The sequence below is a fragment of the Haliotis rubra genome, unplaced genomic scaffold, assembly GCF_003918875.1.
Source record: "Haliotis rubra isolate DU_JTF1 unplaced genomic scaffold, ASM391887v1 Scf72, whole genome shotgun sequence".
Taxonomy (NCBI): Eukaryota; Metazoa; Mollusca; class Gastropoda; order Lepetellida; family Haliotidae; genus Haliotis; species Haliotis rubra.
Window position 1 is genome coordinate 2,266,815 of NW_025767435.1, and position 20,138 is coordinate 2,286,952.

Here is a 20,138-nt window from a genome sequence, read left to right on the forward strand (position 1 = left end):
TGAGTTGATATCAGTCTGACAATCCATCAGCTTGGAATCTGTCCCTTGGCCATGAGTTAAGTTCAGCTAAATCATGGGACGATCCCTTTCCTTAAAACAACATCACTAATCCTAATCCTCTGCAGGCTGCCTGCACAGTGAGGATAAACCGAATTTGGAAGATGGTGTGGTGAACAACGGGGAAAGTTCTATTGAGATGTAGATCAGGAAACTACTAGAAGCCATCGCATCAAGAGACTCTAATCGGCCATAAACATAGACCAAGGTAGTCACATCTCCACTGCCGACCATCAACTCATCAGTAAGCAATCTTAATCCTGTTTATCTCGTGTCCATCACATCGTTGACTTAATTTCCCCTTAATCCCTCCAAACTTAATTGTGCTTATGGAAGCAATTATCTTGTATGTGTAAACATCCTTCACACTTTGTAAATCAACCGTATCGATTGTGTAAACATCAATGGACTTACTGTACAAACCCTACTCATGTATATATAAGCATTTCCAGTAGTATTGTACATCAATTGCTTGATAACATTGCTTACATTGATAATAAAGATGCTGTATATCCATAGGACCTTCCCCGTTGTACTTTGTCTGTCCATTGTTTTCTGCCAGTAATTCTTTATGTTGGTTTCTAACAATGTCTTTCATTTCTTAACATAAGCCTGCATGCCGCTTTCTAAAATGACCAGTCGTATTGGGTTTGGACATGAGGTTACTGTTTCAAACGTCCACCAAACGAGCGTAAGCTTATCGTTTAGTGGTTGTCGTCATCTGAAGATTGTTTCAATATCTCTGCACATTAGGGATCTGTAGCCTTCTTGTGAGTGTACCAGTTTATGTTCAATGTTCTCCGACAGACTGGAGCCCAAACTATTGAGTGTGTGTAATTAGGTGTAACCCGTGTTCTTGAATGTGACATTGCTGAGGTTACGTTCACTATCAGTGGGGGACTACTCTTCTTCGCTACAGTGTCCTCGTTTTCCCGAGGCAGAAACTATCATGTGGAATGTTACTGATGTTATGGAGTTGCCAGTATGAAGTGTGAGTTGGCTACATGCAGTAATGCATGTTATGAAGACATGTTATTTGCATTATTATGCGTCAGAGGAATATCTTATGTTGGATTGATTCGAAAGGACGTGTGTCACCATTTGCCTTCAAGACCCGTTGCAAACGTTCCATGTTGTACATTGTTTCAACGAGTGTGTTTTGGTTCTGATAGTCATCTGGAAGTGGATCTTTATCGAAAGTCTCTGTAGGTGATGCACATGACTGACACATTGAGTTTAGTTTTACGCCGTTCTGTAGAAATGTTTACATATCACTTGGGAGTCTTCGCGCCGTTCCGCATGTGGGTGAACTACGTCAATGCGTGACGTCATCTTTAATGTATGCGACAACGCCCTCCTCACGTCAAATGTAAATGACCTACCGCCCTCACAGGTTGGTTGTTGTTTTACGTGCTCCTGACCCCGTTGGCGCCCTACACGACTCCGCCCTCATGTTTTCGCCGAAATACAACATATTTTAAAGAACAAAAAACAAAACAAAAACAGGACCAAAATCGATCTCACAATGAACAGGCACAGACGTTATCGCGACGGGAATTTTTGGAATACATGACATTTGTCGCATCTCTCCAGTAAAAGTACCAGTGTTGTACATTTTGAATATTCAAAGGGAACCCCGGCTTTATCTGTATGTATACAGGGAATACGTATAATCAGGGAATATGCATAATCCCCGAATTTCAGGTAATATGTGTAATGTCTGATTCACTCAGGGAATATACATAATGCCTAAAATTTTCAGGAATTATACATATTCCCTGGTTTTAGGAGAGGTTTTTTAGACATATTCCTGAAACTGTTTGAAAGTTTAAATGCTTAACTTATCATTGTAGCACCTCCAGACGGAATTATTGAAATAAAATATTAACAAGAAACTTTTCACCCCCTTAACGGCAATGGTATACAAGTCACTTTCACTACAGTCCAGCACAACTCCAATAAGGTTTCTGGGATCTGATCGGCCCCTGTCAACGTGGGGAATTTGAACAGTTACATTGTCACCAATGTTTACTTTATGTCATCACACGCCTGCTACGTTTGACCATTCTCTCAGTCTGCTGCATCTGTGCTTCATTGGCTTGCTTTCTCTTAAGATGGATATCTTCCTGTCGAGTCTCAATTGTAGATTCAGATGGCGACTCACTTGATGCTGGTGTGGCAAAGTCGGTTTCTGGTGGAGGGTCTGTAGAAGTGTCGGACTCTTCACTTGATGTGGGATTAGATACTACAGAAAGAAGATCATCTTCACTTTGAAGCTTCTGGGTGATCTCATGTGGAGGGCTTGGTGAAGTTGGTCCTGTGCTTGCATCTTCACCAAGGAGTGCTGCAAAGGGAGAACATTTAATTCCACTGTGGAAACTAGAGTTTTTCTGAAACTGCACCAACTTAAGGCCGACTGTCCAATCAGTTGTATTGTTGTCACCTAACCATGCTACCAACATGTCCTTGATGTCACAATTGGCTCTCTCAACAGAGCCCTGGCTTTGTGGATGCCTAGGCTTGCCGTGAACTATTACAAGATCTGGCCACATTTGCTTCAGGTCGGCAATTACCTGGGCAGTAAACTCTGATCCGTTGTCACTCTGGAGAACGCAAGGAGCTCCAAACAAAAGGAAAATATCAAATAACTGGTAAGCAACCTCAGCAGCACGCTTGGACGTAAGGGCACGAGGGAACACAGAACTTAGTTAGGTGATCTTGATAAACCATGATGAACTTGAACTGTCCTTGGCTCATTGACCGCATGTCTATGAGATCAACTTGGCATCTGGAATTGAAGTTCTTGCTGACAATAGGCTTAACAATAGTCTCTTTCTCTTGCGTTAGCACTCCGCACACATGTTCTTGAAAAGGGGCGAGAGCATCTTGGGTCACATTAGCATATTACTTGGACACTTCTTTCACCATCTTGTCTCTCCCACCATGACCAGTCGCCAAATGGGCTCGCTTGATAACATCAAATGTCTCTTCTATGCTGACAAAGTAGACAGGAGCTTCATCAGGTTGTTGGCGTCTTCGTATCAACTTTTGTACATCCCCACACTGTATAATTCATACTTCTTCAGGGGTCTTCTTGGAAGTGTTAGTAGCATCAATAATTTCACTCAGTATTTTACCGTACTCTTCTATAGGGATCAGGACTCTCTTGTTCTCTTCATAGATCTTGTACAGGGACTGTGTAAAGTTCTCTTCAAGCTCCATTTTGCAAATGTGACTAACGTTGCAGAAAAAACCCTCTTTTATATCCTGGTTGATATTACTGTGATCAAATGTTGTTACAAGATTGTACTACTTCACCCGATTAATGGAATGAGATTAACACTTAAATATTTAAAACTACAAGCGCTACCCTTGTTGGAATTATTGAGATCACATACTCATCGAAAGTGAGTGGGAAATCCTGCACTACTTCATCCGAGATATTGTTACTACAATCATTAAGTTGTTTGATCTTAACAAGCTAAAAGTTATATTTTTACATTAAAGGTGCACACACAAAAACAACCCCAAAAACATCTAAACTTTCAAACAGTTTCAGGGAACATGTCTAAAAAAACTCTCCTAAAACCAGGGAATATGTATAATTCCTGAATCATTTAGGTATTATATATATGAGTGAATAAGACATTACACATATTCCCTGATTATGCATATTCCCTGTAACATATACACGGCTCTCAGACACAGACCACTGCTTTCTAACAAAGACCACGTTCGTCAACACTTCCTTCCTTTCACTGACAGTACGAGTAGAGTGTTTTGCGATAACCTGGTGTTATCACGGATTTATAATGATAACATTGAAAATAATCTCACTGTAATTACGTTTAGTCCCAATGGAATGTATTCAGTAGAACATCCACACCCGTTATTCTCTGTTGTCATTTTATACTATTCAGAAAGTAGAGGATATTCCGTTTTGGGATGATACTTTCGGAACCAAGATGAATGTATATGGATTTGGACGACGATTGTTCCATTCAGAAGGTGTTATGAATTTCGTGTAAACAGGCCAAGCAGTGTTTCATGATGTGCACGTGAACATAGTCTGTGTAAAATTCGAAATGTAAACTGAACTATATCAGGAAGTATAGCAAGATGTATTTGGTGTCTTTGGAAAGCTTGGAATCTCTAGTTTTCGAAAACCAAGGTTGCCAGACTTGTAATTCTTACTCAACATTTCATTTTGGGGCGTTTCCATGGTAACCATGCTATTCACAGATATAACACATGGTGCCATTTTGGCGCCGACATGGACGTCGTTTTGTATTTCAGGATGTCAAGAGCACACAGGGCCCGTATTGTTTCTGAGTACATCCAACGGGAGAACATAACCATCTTACCATGGCCAGTACTTAGTACAGACTAATCGACCATCGGTCATGTCTGCGATATCCTGGGGCACCTTGTTTTTGAATATCCTCCACATTTCAATTTTTTAGTAGCATATATAATATCCTGAACGTTACCTTAAACACGGCACATGTATGCTGAAACCTACACGGAAGTCGACAGTTGTCATTCATGCCTGTCAATATATCTTGATATTTAAATTTAGTTATTCAAACATTAAAAGTATTAAAATGCTCAAGAATAAACAAGAAAGAAACAATATCAATATTTGTATTCATTGTACATGTTATATTTGTTCCATGTGCAATCAATAATACATATTTCTAATTTTTTTACATTGTACATAGGTAGGTATATATTACAACATAGGTAATGGTGTGCTGTTGTGGCATAGAGATTGAAATATTTATGTATGTAGATTCTGTTTTATATATGTAGTTATATCTATGCCATCATATGATTATGCTACTTTTGGACGGATATGATGGTAGGATAACATATGTTTTATTATGATATTTATGTTTCAATAAGTAAGTGTATAATATACTTTTTGTGTATATTAACATTTATAGATGGACAATATGTGCAAGATGAGGTAGATGCCTTTACTCTTACCTGAGTGCCACACATTTGGGAGGCATATTTAATCTTTTATTGTACTTTTATAGAATTCTGATGTTTCTATCATTTACAAACTATTTAAACAAACAGTAATTTTTGGATAGTCTAACTCTAACCAAAGACGTTATACATATACATGTCTATGCTCTAACCAAGTCTAACGATTAAAATAACTTAGTGTAGTGTGTTTGTGTTTTCATCTGCACATGATATGATTTATGATAAATGTAAGCAATACAGTATTTCTTGAATATCCTGTAATTAACGATGACGTGCAGTATTTTAATATGTATGTGCTTTGACAATTTTACCTATTCCTAATTCCTATTGCTACAAGGTGAAAATGTCTTGTGATTCCTAAGTCACAACTCACACCCCAGCAGGCGTTGGTCTCATTCAACTATACAACCCTAATCCTGCTACAATATCAAATCATCCTCATGTTCCTGCGAAATGTGAAATGCTGGATTTCCTGGCATATTCACAGCTATTTTCCCTGTACACCAACTTGAATCTACATCTGTGGATAGCACAAAACTGGGTTGTCTTTTGCACTGACGTTTTATAGTTCACTGAAGTGTGAAACGTCGGGTAAGGCCTTATTTAAGAAGTCGGCATCTCAACCAGCACAATCGCCCTCCCCTCCTTACTGATCCGTTTCTTCAAACATTTGAATCGGAACTTCTGCTGGATTTAGCAGCACCAAAAGAGGAATGTGTTCAAGCATCAAGGATATCGATAGATGATAACAATCAATAAAGGCTTAAATAGCCAAATACGTCATTAACATATATGAAGTGGAAATAAGAGCCCAGTGAAACCACCAATCTCTTTGATTTGTAGATCTGTGTATTAAGATACAGAGTGCCAAAAATACCACTCTCCTCAAGACTGGGGATTTTGAGGCGGAGATTTGAAAGACCTCAAACGACTTTTACTGGATGAGGGTTACAATATTCAGGGCCTCGGTAAAGCTTCCAAAATGTTTTTTTGGTAGAAATATGGGAAATATTTCTAAATTTGACACATCCGTGACAAAATAATGTCCGATTTTCATTTTTGTGCCAAATGTTTCAAGGGAGACAACTGACTTGTGTCCCTACTTGTGAGGCAGGATTAGCTGATAGTTTTGCGAACCACTGGCATCATCGGTATTGGATGGTGATTCACATGCTCATGACATAGTCGGAATCATTCAACATGTAACAATACTGGTCGTTAATTGAATATATACCCCTTTCTTGTGTTATTATGCATTTCAGTTCAATTGAATTTTCAAACGCATTAGGGACATATTTTCAAATTCTTGTCTACCCCTGAGGGTATTCGGGGTTAGATTTCTTCCAAGAAATCAGTGGTTGTACTTGATGACTAAAAATGATCTTGTGATCTTGTGATCAGGTTCAATGACGTCCTTTCAGACTTATTGCAGTTTACAGTGCGCATGACCATTTGTTGAATGTAGCAAAATCGAACACACAGAAACACAATAGACGTTGATATTAGTATTTATTGTAGATCAATTACAGGCAGAATCCTTGCCCTGTGTAGCAGGCTACCTAGGTAACACCAAGCAGCTTCTCACGCTGTAATAGAGGAAAATATAATGTTGAGTGATTGAAGCATGGAGAGTGACAAATGTGATGTCACTATAACACTGCATAAACAACTAACCACAAAATGTGTTAGTGCTATTATGCAAGATGGATGAGACTATCCTCTTCAACTATATCTCCGCTGATTCAGTTCTAGGTCCTGGTGTAGTGGGTTATCTCTGGTTCCCCATATTACTACACATGTACCGCCATCTAGTGCTCTTCTGTGTACTATGGCTATTTGGGAAAAAATCGTTAACCCCCCCTGTCATTGTATAGAAAACGACACCAATGTAATGACAAGAAATTCGTGTTGTATGTTTGAAGCAAAAAATATGGAATTTGATTTGTCCAGAACCACCCTACACATTCACCTCGAACAAGATGTTCATTCAGCGCTGACAAAGTGGTAAAATGTCTAAGATCTACGTAATTACAGACTTTTTCAACATTTGTGACGTTGTTATTCCTGTGAGAATGTTATGGCATTTGGTTCAAATCCTTGTCCACAGCGATTAGTAATCTCTTGTTCCAAACCATACCCTTGCTGGCGTCTTTCACCAACGTGTTTAACTCAAAGACCGGCATCGCCTCTGGTTGTTCTCGGTATGGTGCCATGTCATCACGCCATTACAGACACATTTACGCTGCCGCGTGATGTATAGGGATAACTAAATGATATGGATGAATAGCTGAATGATGTCCCTTAATGTCCCTTCTCTGGTTGGAATACACCTGAGTCATGAAAAGTCAGAACATCAACACTATAGAGCACATATTTTCAGAAGTTTTGCCTACCTCTGTTGAGGTACTGCGAACAGAACTCTCTAAGTCTCTGGTCAATCTGGAAGTATCGCCCGATGAGGAACTCGTCTCTTGGCACCTTCTCAAACTCAAAAGCAATGTCATCAGCGAGATGGTCCAATACCTGATCACAGCATGAAGAGTTGGCTGGAAAAAAACCCAGGAAAATATCCATTATTATCTTAAAGTAGGATGTATTGTCACCTTGAGAACATGTGTATCATCCTCGAAATGACACGTCCACTTATGTAAGACTGTACTTAAAGTCTATTTTTTACGAAGTAACTTACTAATTCCAAGAAATCCTCCAAGTCCACCCCCGAAGGCGCCGCCTGTCTGACTGTAGACAACGGTGAAGACGGCAGAGAGCAGCACTACGGCGACGATGAGGAGGTGCATGTTGCTGATGTAGAGGCTGACTGACGTTGTGGTTGGTCGCTGACTTTGTAGGGTTATATACTCACCAAGGTTAGGAACGTAATTGGCATATGTCACATGGTAGGTCACGTGGTTGTTGTCAATTTCAACTTTCAACAGGTGCTAAAGTGTGTGACACGTGCTTTAGATCTTGCATATTAATAAATTAGAGGATTGATTGACATATTAAATCAGTTATCTATAATTTGCATAATTTCAAGATTAGTATTGTAGGGGTGATTCAATTTGACTACATGAGGGCGCATCCATTTGATGTGTATTCTGGGATTGGGAGGCGGGATGCTCTGAGATAAACAAACTAATGTTTAGCACTCAGTATTCACGAATATATCTATTTATTAGCACAATAAACGAGTCAACGAATCGATTCATTTTCCTCGTTAACACATCCTGTTTGACAAATGGATACCTTCCACTTTGTTTCAACACATTATCAATTTTTGGAAAATGTCTGAACAAACACTCAAATTTAGACAAATCTCTTCCACATGTACAACCCAACACGCCCACACATAGACATCCAAATGGATGCACTCAGAGAACTTTGAATTTGCTTTGACCATAAACATTTAAGGATTTAAGAGAGGTGTGGAATATGCCGTTATCTTCAACATAATAATGTATCAAGGTCATCATGTTATTTATACAGTAAGGAACATATCTGTTATTCAATTGCTGTATATTTGGCTGTTTAGGCGTAAGGTTTGAATATTACAACCAATAGTTACATAATGTTTACATATGTTTAATTCTAAGAACTGACTTTATGACGCAAATGCCACACGACCTGACATGAATTGGTCTTCAGTAACCCATGCTTGTCGTTGGAGGCGTCTAACGGGATCGGGTGATCAGGCTCGCTGACTTGGTTGACACATGCATCATATCCCGATTGCGTAAATCGATGCTCATGATGTTGATCATTGGATTGTCTGGTCCAGAATCGATTATTTACAGATTGTCGTCATATAGCTGGACTATTGCTGAGTGCGATGTAAAACTAAACTCACTCACTCACTCGCTCGCTCACTCAGAATGACTTTTCATATAACTTTCTGAAAATGGTCTTCACATTGTTTTCTGATAATGGCTTTTCTTATTGTACTTCGACATTGACCTTTGTACTGTTTTCTGACAATGACCATTCATTTCCCTTTCTGACAATGATGTTCCCAATTCTGTCTGATAATGACCTTCGTATTGCTTTCTGGCAATTGCCTGTTTTACTGAAACATAGAAAGCAATGGTGTAAATATCACAAAACAATGATCCAAAACGTTATCGACAAGGAACTGAATGTAAACGTCCCTTTTGGTTTCTAAGTACATTGTGTGAAGCCCATTCCTCTTATACCTCGCCCTGATTTTCTTTTGAGTAAGCGGCGTAAAACCACACTCACTCAATAAACCATAATCGGACAAGTTTAGCATGTCAATTTTCTTAGAAGTACATTAAACACAAATGGTTAATCCAGGCATGCGTATTAACACACGGTGAACTGAATTGTTTGGGTTCAGTCAGCAACAGCTGTCCGTGTAATGAACTGACAGGTGAACTCAATAATACCTGAACATAGCCTCCACGTGATATTGCAATTACACAAATATTTACCTGTGACCAACTACTGATTAATTTACATACCAGTGCATGGTTGGAGGTACACAAACAAAAGTATACAATTCAGCTGAACGGATATACGTCGATATAAGTCGGATTTACGTGTCATTTGAATTTTGTATCGAATGTTTTCATTCTCAGCTTTGTAAATATATAATCTTCAATTAGTTTATGTACCTTAAAACGAAACGCCCGCGAATTAAAAATGTGTTTGCAAAAATTCTCGGCACACAGCCGCAAATAACGGCAATTGTTGACTTCAGGCACATCACGTCGAGTGGTACCCAGTCTAATATTTTCTTCATAATGAAATATTTTTTTTATAATTTGATCGATATTTTTGTTCTTTGTTGAAAATAAAACACTGCAGTTTCCCATTTTCTAAAAATTAGTAACTTTCGGTTTAATTAACGATTGGATGAATAGGAATGATCATGTCAAGGGCGGTAAACAAACAGCTCCACATGCATCATGATACCGAAAAAATTGTGCCATCCTTTTGATAGATACAACTATTGTGGCTGGAATTAATTACATGATCTGATTAGGTAAATGGTTTTGTCTTTGTAACAAAATTATCATATTTATCGAGTTTAAAATGATTTTGTTTGATTAACCTTCAGACACTGTTATTTTTGACAGCCGTAGGTGACGCGTAAGGGCGTGGCCAAACTAGTGTTGGGAATTGGTTGAAATCTCACAATTGATGATTGCTTCATTACCAACGAACAATCATCGAAATAAATTGGTTAGTGTCATTTTTCAGATTTTCCTACCAAGGTTGTTATTGTAGATATGTATAACATGATGCAACTTGCTACTTTAAAGTGATGAGTAATATATCATGAACATAAACTTTCTGGAGTCTTCAAGAAATATTCAGTCATGACTTTTCAGTTAGTGAAGTGAGTTTTCTAAGAATTAAACAAGTTTTCAGGCCCTGACAATTTCGAAGATATGTTCCATCGTCAAGTGTTTCAAACACTAAAACAGCAGTTCCAAAATCGTTTGTGTTCGATTATGAGAAAATGTGATCGATTGCTTGGTCGTTTGGTCACTGCGACCAATCTTCGATTATTTCAATTAATCGGAACACCACTAGGCCAAACTCGCGGTTATTTTTAGGTGACAAGACACGAAGGATGTTTGAAAATACGCGTTCAAAAGCAGAATCTGAACTCATATACATTCAAAGAAAACGACTCACTACCTAAATAATGCAGATCATGACACATTATCACAATATTTGTAATTGCACCCACCCTTGATGAAACCGGAAGCACGTACGACATCGCACACATGGAGGCAAAATATGCACGAGTTGGAAAACGACCATTGATACATTTTCTACGATGGAGATATCATCTTGGTGGCCTGAAGGTACAGAGTTTCATCAACAGCAGTTACTACTTCTACTGTATCAACCAAACAAAAACATAATCCAACCATACCACTGTGTTTAAAACGAACATATTTCTTTAACTATGTTATTGACTCACACAACAAAATCTCCACACTTGTTCACTGTAGACTTATCGTTTTTAGTTTTTATGTATCAGTAAATGTGTCACAGGTCAATCGCTTGGTTGGTTTCTTTATTATTATTTGGCAATATTCCAGCAACATCACGGCGGGGGACACCAGAAATGGGCTTCACACATTGTACCCATGTGGGGATTCGAACCCGGGTCTTCGGCGTGACGAGCCAACGCTTTAACCATTAGGCTACCCCACCGCCCGGTTTCTTTAAAGGCCAATGCCCCTGAAACACTTCACTTCATGTGCAAATGGTGTGAGTGACGGGTGCTACCAAAAGTGTAGTACGTGCTTTCCATTTTCGCAAACACCCGGTGTCATAACTGAATTACAGTGATCTATTGATATATCTGCATTTTACCTTGTACGCCCCTTGAGTGAGTGAGTTGGGTTTTACGCCGCCTTTAACAAAATTCCAGCAATATCACGGCGGGATACGTCAGAAATGGGCTTCACACATTGTACCCATGTGGGGAATCGAACTCGGGACTTCGGCGTAACGAGCGAAGGCTTAAACCACTAGGCTACCCCATCGACCCTATACGCCTAGTATTTATTTGTTTTTAAAGGAAAATGACACTTGTTTCCTCGTTCAACGTGTTATGTTACGTTGGATTAAACGATGACCTTGGACATCTTCACAGCTCTCTTAAACGCACGCACGCACGCACGCACGCCAACGCACACACACACGCACACATAAACCGACACACTTCTCAAACCTAACGAATTAAGCATGCATTACAAAGTTCTATATATCAATGCCAATATAAATAGCCTTATGAATTTGGACATTGCCGACAGCTGCAACCTTTCCCTTGGGTGTTTCCGTGTTTTATAAAACAATACTGTGCTCAAATTCCTGTACTTGTGGCAACAAAGACTCATTGTACTGCTAGACATGCTAACCTTACGATGTGCCAACTTTTGTTTCGGTGGCGCAACCACGACAGTTATGTGGCTGCCACGTCGTCACCATTTGATATAATTATTTAAACTCTGTCGTAGACTGAATTCCGGTCAATCTGCGTGGAATCGACATATCGACACGGAACACGTAATGCAGCTGAGGGAATTCAACGCCTCTTCCGATATAGCATGCAGGCTCGTCACCTTCACAGGTGTTCTTCAGAAGGAGCAGGCACTGAACAAAGTGCAGATGGCCCACGTGACTTCTGGGTACATGGGTCCACTTGGACAGAACAATCTAGGTATCAACCGACCCTAGGCGCATACAATCCACTTTACAATCACCTTTCTATTGTCCAACTCCACTTGCACATCGATCCTAGCAGGATTGTAAGACGATTTGGATTTAAGATCGTAGCTAAGATCGAAATCTTCGACGGTGGAGGTACGGATTTCTTAAACTCGACTACTGTCTACCGCAAACCAAAATCTCTCTAAAAGATTAGTGAGTTGCATGAGAATAATTTAGTATAAGCACTGCTTGTTTTTGTTCCTCCTGTTGTTTTGTTCCTGGGACTGAGAGGTGATATGACATATTGTTGTGGTAACCATCTGGATTGTGCTTAAAGTACGGAAATATCACACAGACTCTTCCTCCCTCTCTCTCAATGAATTGCTGCCTGTGCGCTTTTATTGTTTGAAGAGTGTACGCCGACATATGTTTACTGATGTTTATCCTCGAACAATTGGTAAACTTGCGATGCTAAGAAACAGCGGCCATTAGACGTTTCTAACACATGGCATTATGTTATTATAATTCATTTCATTAACAAATTTTAGAAATAAAAGTGAAATTTCCCCCTGACTTGATCAATGTAACCTGTCATGCGCGACCTTCCAATGACAACTGTTGGTGACGCTACTGTATCCTATAAGTACCGAGGTAGCCAGTCCATGCAAGTATCGCCGAGCCTGTTGTAGAATGTGAAGGTAAGGGGGAAATATTTCAAACTGTAAGGTAGGGTTTTGCTGTGACTATCACGTCGACACAATATTCCTTTCACTTAAGTACTGTTTGAAAATGTTGAGACCATGGATAACCTGCAATAAGTTAAGATATACTGACTGACTGAGTTTGGTTTTACGCGGCTTTTAGCAATATTCCAGCAACATCACGGCTGGGAACACCAGAAATGGGCTTCACACATTGTACCCATGTAGGGATTCGAACCCGGGTCTTCGGCGTGACGAGCCAACACTTTAACCACTAGGCTACCAACGCCCCACTTAAGATATAAATATTGATAAGAAAATAACGCCCAAGGGAGAAACATTATTGTAATTGGACGCGCATGATGATGATTTGGAACAACAGATCTGGATGCATAGGTCGTAGAAACAGATGTTGACCTTGCTGTTAGGATTCACGTATTATCTGTAACTTGCACACTGGGTGAATAATTATTTTTTTTAAAACCGTTATGTTTTCAATTCGTTGAGTATTTCATAGTTCGAGACGCACTGCGTCGATATGTGATCATGTGATCATTTGGTCACGAGTTCTCCGTATCATCAGTAACAGTATCATCTTTTCAAACTGTTTTAGCGACTTATTTTACTGCAGGTGATTGTCGACTGTGTATGACAGTAGTCCTCCTTTAAGTGTAACAGTAGTGTCTGCCTGTGTGTGACAGCAGTCCCCCTTTAACCGTTACAGTAATGTCTACCTGTGTATGACAGTAGTCCCCCTTTAACCGTTACAGTCGAGTCTGGCTGTGTATGATTTCAGAGTCTTACGGACTGTTGTGAGGAGATTCTGATCTCCATCAAGACGTACGAAGACTGCAGCTGCCCGCTACTGACTGAGGCCAACCCGGAAGAGACTCGTCAGAATTTCTACCTCCGTATTTTCTACCGCGAGCTGTCTGTCTGGCTCAAATGGTACTGCTACCTGCATGGCGCTTACGTGCCCTTCGGCGACGGACTCCCCATTCTCCCGTACTACGGTGGGTGCTGCTGGTCGTTAGTTTAAATTTTAGACTCAACGTGTTACTTTATATTGAGAAAGGAATTTGGGTTAACTGTCAGTAATCTAGAGAAATCATATAGGAGTGTTTCGTTATTATGTATTAATTTATTCGACATTATGAGTTATATGTGCTTGTGTCGGGGAGGTTAATTGGGTCTTATGTGATGTAATAAGCAAGTGATGTTACGTACAAGCTTACGTTTATGACGTTTTATGAGACGCTGGGTGGAGGACCAATCAGATCGACAGAACATACAAACTATTATAATATAAACAAGATGTTTTATGGATTTAAGCTTCTGTATTCTGTCCCACTCAACGTTTCGGAATCATTACAGATCCCTTCATCAGATGAAGTCATCACCTGATGAAGAGATCTGTAATGATCCCGAAACGTTGTGTGGGAAAGAATAAAGAAGCGTAAATCCATAAAATATCTTGGTCGTCTATAACAACTTCAAAATGCCGCTGAAAGACATCACACGACATCAATATAATAATATGTTCCATACAAATATATTGCAAAAGGACTAATCCCTGGAAATAAATCTGAACGAATGTCTCTGTTCAAAGGTTCTAACATCGGTAAGTACCAGTAATCACTGTTGTGTGAATACCAATCGGTGTCGCAGTGTCGCAGGGCTGCAGTATGTTTCTTTATGAGAATCATGTCCCAAATTCGACACAAAACATGGCATTGCATATTATAATTTTCAGAAACTGTTTTCAGCAGCGATCTGTTATCGAATAAAGGTTTTTTTGTCAAAAAATATGACGTCACCCTTTGTCATCATGACGTCATAGCATTTCAAAGTAACGAGATGAAGCACATGGATATGGACAAACTATTCTTTTTTCTTATGTGCCTCAAGACTGTTGTTATTGGGTTTTCCGTGCATGGAATTATAACATTTGACTTCAGGCTGACTGTTTAGGTTCCAAATGTACAAATACACGACAAAATCGTAATTTCGGGGAGATGTGTCACTAACGCAGCTCTAGAGAAATACTGATAAAAGTCAGTTAATGTTTTTAGTTATGTTTTTCGTATAGGAGTTTGTTTCTAATGATAAACCGCGTCTGCGTGTTATCCCATAACAACAGAGACTTTTAACGAATATATATAATGATGCATAATTTTATCATTTCAGAGGATGATGAAGAATAAACAACGTCGGACATAACCACGTAAATGCATTTATGCAATAAACAAAGAAATATGTTTAAGCAGAATCAGTTTTTGTTATATTTACTTTTCTAAGATTCTTCGCTGAAAGATCAAAGGCGTCGACAGTACTTTACCAAGCTTTAAGTACACTTTTATTTGACGTCACACTGAATTGACGTCATTACGTCTTTACCGTCAAACCTCTCGTAAGAGTAAGTACTCTTGGTAACCGCCTTCACGATTCAGGTCAGTTGTCAGAATCCTACAGTCGTACATTATCCTGTAATAGTGTGATATCCTACAGTGCAACTCATTCCGTTAGCGTCATGTTTCGTGGTTTGCAGTGGTTTCAGTCGGCTATCATTACTGGTTGAAACATGTCCACACTTCCCCCATGCATTCGTAGATGGTCACGTGATTAGCCAGTTTGTTCCAGATGCACTGAATTGAACTTATATTGAGTGTAAAAATGCGACGTTCATATTGACTTTTGTGGTTCACGATAGTCGCATACCTAATTGACAAAAATAAAGAGATCAGCATCAGCGCCAGGAAATAACCAGCGTTATTACACATACGCGTCTAACATATTGTTCATAACGTCAACGATCAGCGTCATCACACATACACGTGTCATATACTGTTCACAACGCCAACATCAGGGCATAATCAACGTTATCACTCATACACGTGTCGCATATTGTTCAAAACGTCAACGTCAGTGAATAATCATGGTTATCACATATACACGTGTCATATATTGTTCACAACGTCAACGTCAGTGAATAATCAACGTTATCACTCATACACGTCTCATATATTGTTCACAACGTCAACGTCAGTGAATAATCATGGATATCACACATACAAGTGTCATATATTGTTCATAACGTCAACGTCAGGGAATAATCAACGTTATCACTCATGCACGTCCCATATATTGTTCACAACGTCAACGTCAGTGAATAATCATGGTTTTCACACATACAAGTGTCATATATTGTTCATAACGTCAACGTCAGGGAATAATCAGCGTTATCACACATACAAGTGTCATATATTGTTCACAACGTCAACGTCAGGGAATAATCAACGTTATCACCCATACACGTCCCATATATTGTTCACAACGTCAACGTCAGTGAAAAATCATAGTTATCACACATACAAGTGTCATATATTGTTCATAACGTCAACGCCAGGGAATAATCAGCGTTATCACACATACAAGTGTCATATATTGTTCATTACGTCCACGTCGGGGAATAGTCAGCGTTATCACACATACAAGTCATATATTGTTCATAACGCCAACGTCAGTGAACAAACAGCGTTATCACACATACAAGTGTCATAAATTGTTCACAACGTCAGCGTCAGTGAATAATCATGGTTATCACTCATACAAGTGTCATATATTGTTCACAACGCCAACGTCAGTGAACAAACAGCGTTATCACACATACAAGTGTCATATATTGTTCACAACGTCAACGTCAGTGAATAATCATGGTTATCACTCATACAAGTGTCATATATTGTTCATAATGTCAACGTCAGTGAATAATCATGGTTATCACTCATACAAGTGTCATATATTGTTCATTCCGCAACTCCACGGAATAATCAGTGTCGAATATCTACCGAAACATATTTCACAATACGTTAAAACAAATTCATTACACGAATGGAATAGCTAAATTTAAATCGTTCATGATCTACTTGATCGGGTAGTCAGACACGCTGACTTTGTTGACTCATGTCTTCGCGTTTAAAATATGTCATCGTATCCCAATGACGTAGATCGATGCTCGTGATGTTGATCACTGGATTGTCTGGCCCAGACTCGAATCGAGCGTCGCCATATAGCTGGTATAATGAGCGCGGCGTAAAACTAAACTCACTCACTAGTGGATACAGCGTCTACCCTGCGGTTCGATTCCAGGCTGCGTCATACCAAAAGACATCAACCTGTGGATCAGGTATTTGTTGTTACCCTTCCTGAGAACAAGAAAACAAGAACTCGGAGTATATCATGTCTGAGTGGGGAATCGATATGAAACCTCGGATACTTGGTGTGCAGTCGATAAGGAGTCTGGGTCTGGGTCTGGGTGTGGGTGTGGGTGTGGGTGTGGGTGTGGGTGTGGGTGTGGATGTGGGTGTGGGTGTGGGTCTGAGAGTGTGGGTTCGAATCCCGGACTCAACCCACAAAGATACTAGGATCTGTACTTTAATAAGTGTAATCCCAGATATAGCATGATATCATGCTAAGGGACCGTTCATAATTTATGGCTAGGGGGGTGATGATGGTTTTAAGGGGGGGCCACCCATTTTGTTCTGGTGAGGTTCAGCAATTTTGTACATAAAAATATTTAAAAATTATGCTTAAAAAATATTGGAAGGGGGGGCAATGATTTTGTACATAAATTTTAGGGGGGGTCATTCACATTGTACATGCTTCTCCATAAGAATCATCTCTCTCACACACACACACACACACACACACACACACACACACACACACACACACACACACACACACACACGGGCCATAAATTATGAACGGTCCCTAAATATGAAGCGACAAAGAACTATAATCCCAAGCATGTTTTTATTGTCAATGCAAACAGATTCAATTGATAATTCTTTGGTAGTTCTTTGTTTCCAAACATTAACAAGTCATTACCATAACAAGTTCATTGATTCTCTTCTCCGTGATTAATACCTGTGTCGTGAGTACGAGAGAGAGAGAGAGAGAGAGAGAGAGAGAGAGAGAGAGAGAGAGAGAGAGAGAGAGAGAGAGAGAGAGAGAGAGAGAGAGAGAGAGAGAGAGAGAGAGAGAGAGAGAGAGAGAGAGAGAGAGAGAGAGACACAGAGAGAGACACAGAGAGAGACACAGAGAGAGGACGGGGGTTGGGGGGATCGGAGAGAAACATCTTGCTGGATGTACTCGCTAACAATACGGGCCCTGTGTGTTCCTGTGTTGTTATCCTGAAGTACAAAACGACGCCCATGTTGGCGTATGCCTTCAGGATGTTGTCACGGTGGAAGTGTCCAGTAACAAATCTGTATAGCCTGGACGTCCAAAGTAAACCTTGATTCGTCAGAAAACAAATCGTTTGACCAAATGGTTCTGGGCACGTCATGACGTAATGTGATGGTCAGTCAGTCGTGGGAGAACACGTGGGCCTCGGACATGCAGGTTCCATCTGTCGTCCATCTGTATCTCTGTGCAGTTCGTCTTCATATTGGGAGGCATTTTGACCACGGTCGTTCTGTTGAAAAAGTCTTGTGCGCCGGTTGTTGCCGTTGGTGCAGTAGATCGACGTACAGTCAACTACTGTCATGAACGTTAATTGTCTGTCGATAGCATGAGTGTTACCTGAGGGACCGTTCATAATTTATGGCTAAAGCGGCCTTCACACGGCAAACTAAAGTTTGAAAACACGTGTTGTCAAACACGAGTTTTAGAGCGTTCCAACATTCCAACAACTCGCTACCAACACCAATTTCAAAGTTGTCAAACTGTTGTCGAGAAATAGGATCTGTCTCTGTTCTCACCACCTTTTCCATCAAACTTTTTGTCAAATTCGAGTTTGACGTGTGAACTCAAACTCGTGTTGTTCAGAAACAATCAATCGCCGTCAACGACATGGCTCTCAAATGACACGACATTTTGACAACATGTGGTTGACGTGTGAACACGCGAGTTTGACAACTTTAAACATTTACACTACACATAAGCATAATATTTAGATATGAATATGTACAAAATTGTTGACCACCCTACATCCCTAGAACAAAATGGGTGCCCCCTTTATATCATCATGACCCCAACTGCCCACCCCATAGCCATAAATTGTGAACAATTACTCACTGTGAAATGTTGAGAGTTCGTGTCACCAGGCAAGCCTAATCTATGATGGTATTAACAAACCACTGCAAAGCGGTACATTGGACTGTTTCTGTACTTCCTTAAGGCCAAACACCCAAATGTCATCTGCGTAACATGTACTCGGGGCTACTTTATTATCAACTATAGAAACAATTATTCAAATGTGATAGGTACATGGAAACAAACAAAGCAAGTGGGGCATTGTTTGAGCAGTAGGGCATGACATGCTTACCATTTAAAAAAAACACCTTCAGTGGTTCTTTCATGTAATCTTCGCAGTTGTTTCGCTCTTTACACTAACTGCAGTCTGTCTGCAGACTGGACCACATCGTGTAACGTGTATTTGAGTTTGTTGCATGTGGGGTACAACAGTTATCTATGCTAATGGCAATTTACAGATGACATTGCTATCAGTGTAACAACGTACAACGAATATATATGTTGACAAATAACACATGACCCCGAGCTCACAGCCAAATAGCGTACAGCAAGTATCTATGTTACTGAGGTGGTAAACTTGACTTGGAGTTTTCATATCTTTTAAAAAGAAATAATTTATAAAACTTAGTATACATTGAATACGCCAATATATACTCATGCCAATAATGGTTGTCACCCCTCCCACCCCAACCCCCACACCCCACACCCTCTCCAATAAAAACAAATTGAAGGGGTGACAATCATTATTGGCATGAGTACATGTATAAGCTGTGGAAAATATGTCGATATAGTTGTTAACGAAGCATAAAGTGTTTTTGTAGAGAATTAACTAATTTTGCGTTCATGATTAGAAGAAAATCCACGTTTCTGTAAGGTTAGTCTTATGCATTTAACTTGCAATGGCAAGAAATAGCAATCATTTGAAATATGACATATGGCATTATCTTATTATATTTCAATCTGGACTATAATTAACAATTTTCAGACTTAATAAGAGTACATACTCGGTACGTGATATAGTTGACAGCTGCTTGGAGAATCCTTGACCCCCAACTGCAATAGCAGCTGTTGGTGGCTCTACAATATCCTATAAGTACCGAGGTGGCAAGTTCATGCAAGTATCGCCATCGAGTGAGGTCTCCAAGCGTTACAGTC

General features: G+C 39.8%; 1 protein-coding gene across 1 annotated transcript; it reads right to left on the reverse strand.

Moving 5' to 3' along the window:
- Positions 1-2,090: 2,090 nt before the first annotated feature.
- LOC124259382 (KRAB-A domain-containing protein 2-like) lies at positions 2,091-3,279 on the reverse strand. Its single transcript, XM_046693508.1, has 2 exons — positions 3,136-3,279; positions 2,091-2,660 (listed from the first exon to the last, which is right to left on the reverse strand). The coding sequence occupies exons 1-2, from the start codon at positions 3,277-3,279 to the stop codon at positions 2,091-2,093; spliced, it is 714 nt and encodes a 237-aa protein (XP_046549464.1).
- Between the last annotated feature and the right edge of the window lie 16,859 nt (positions 3,280-20,138).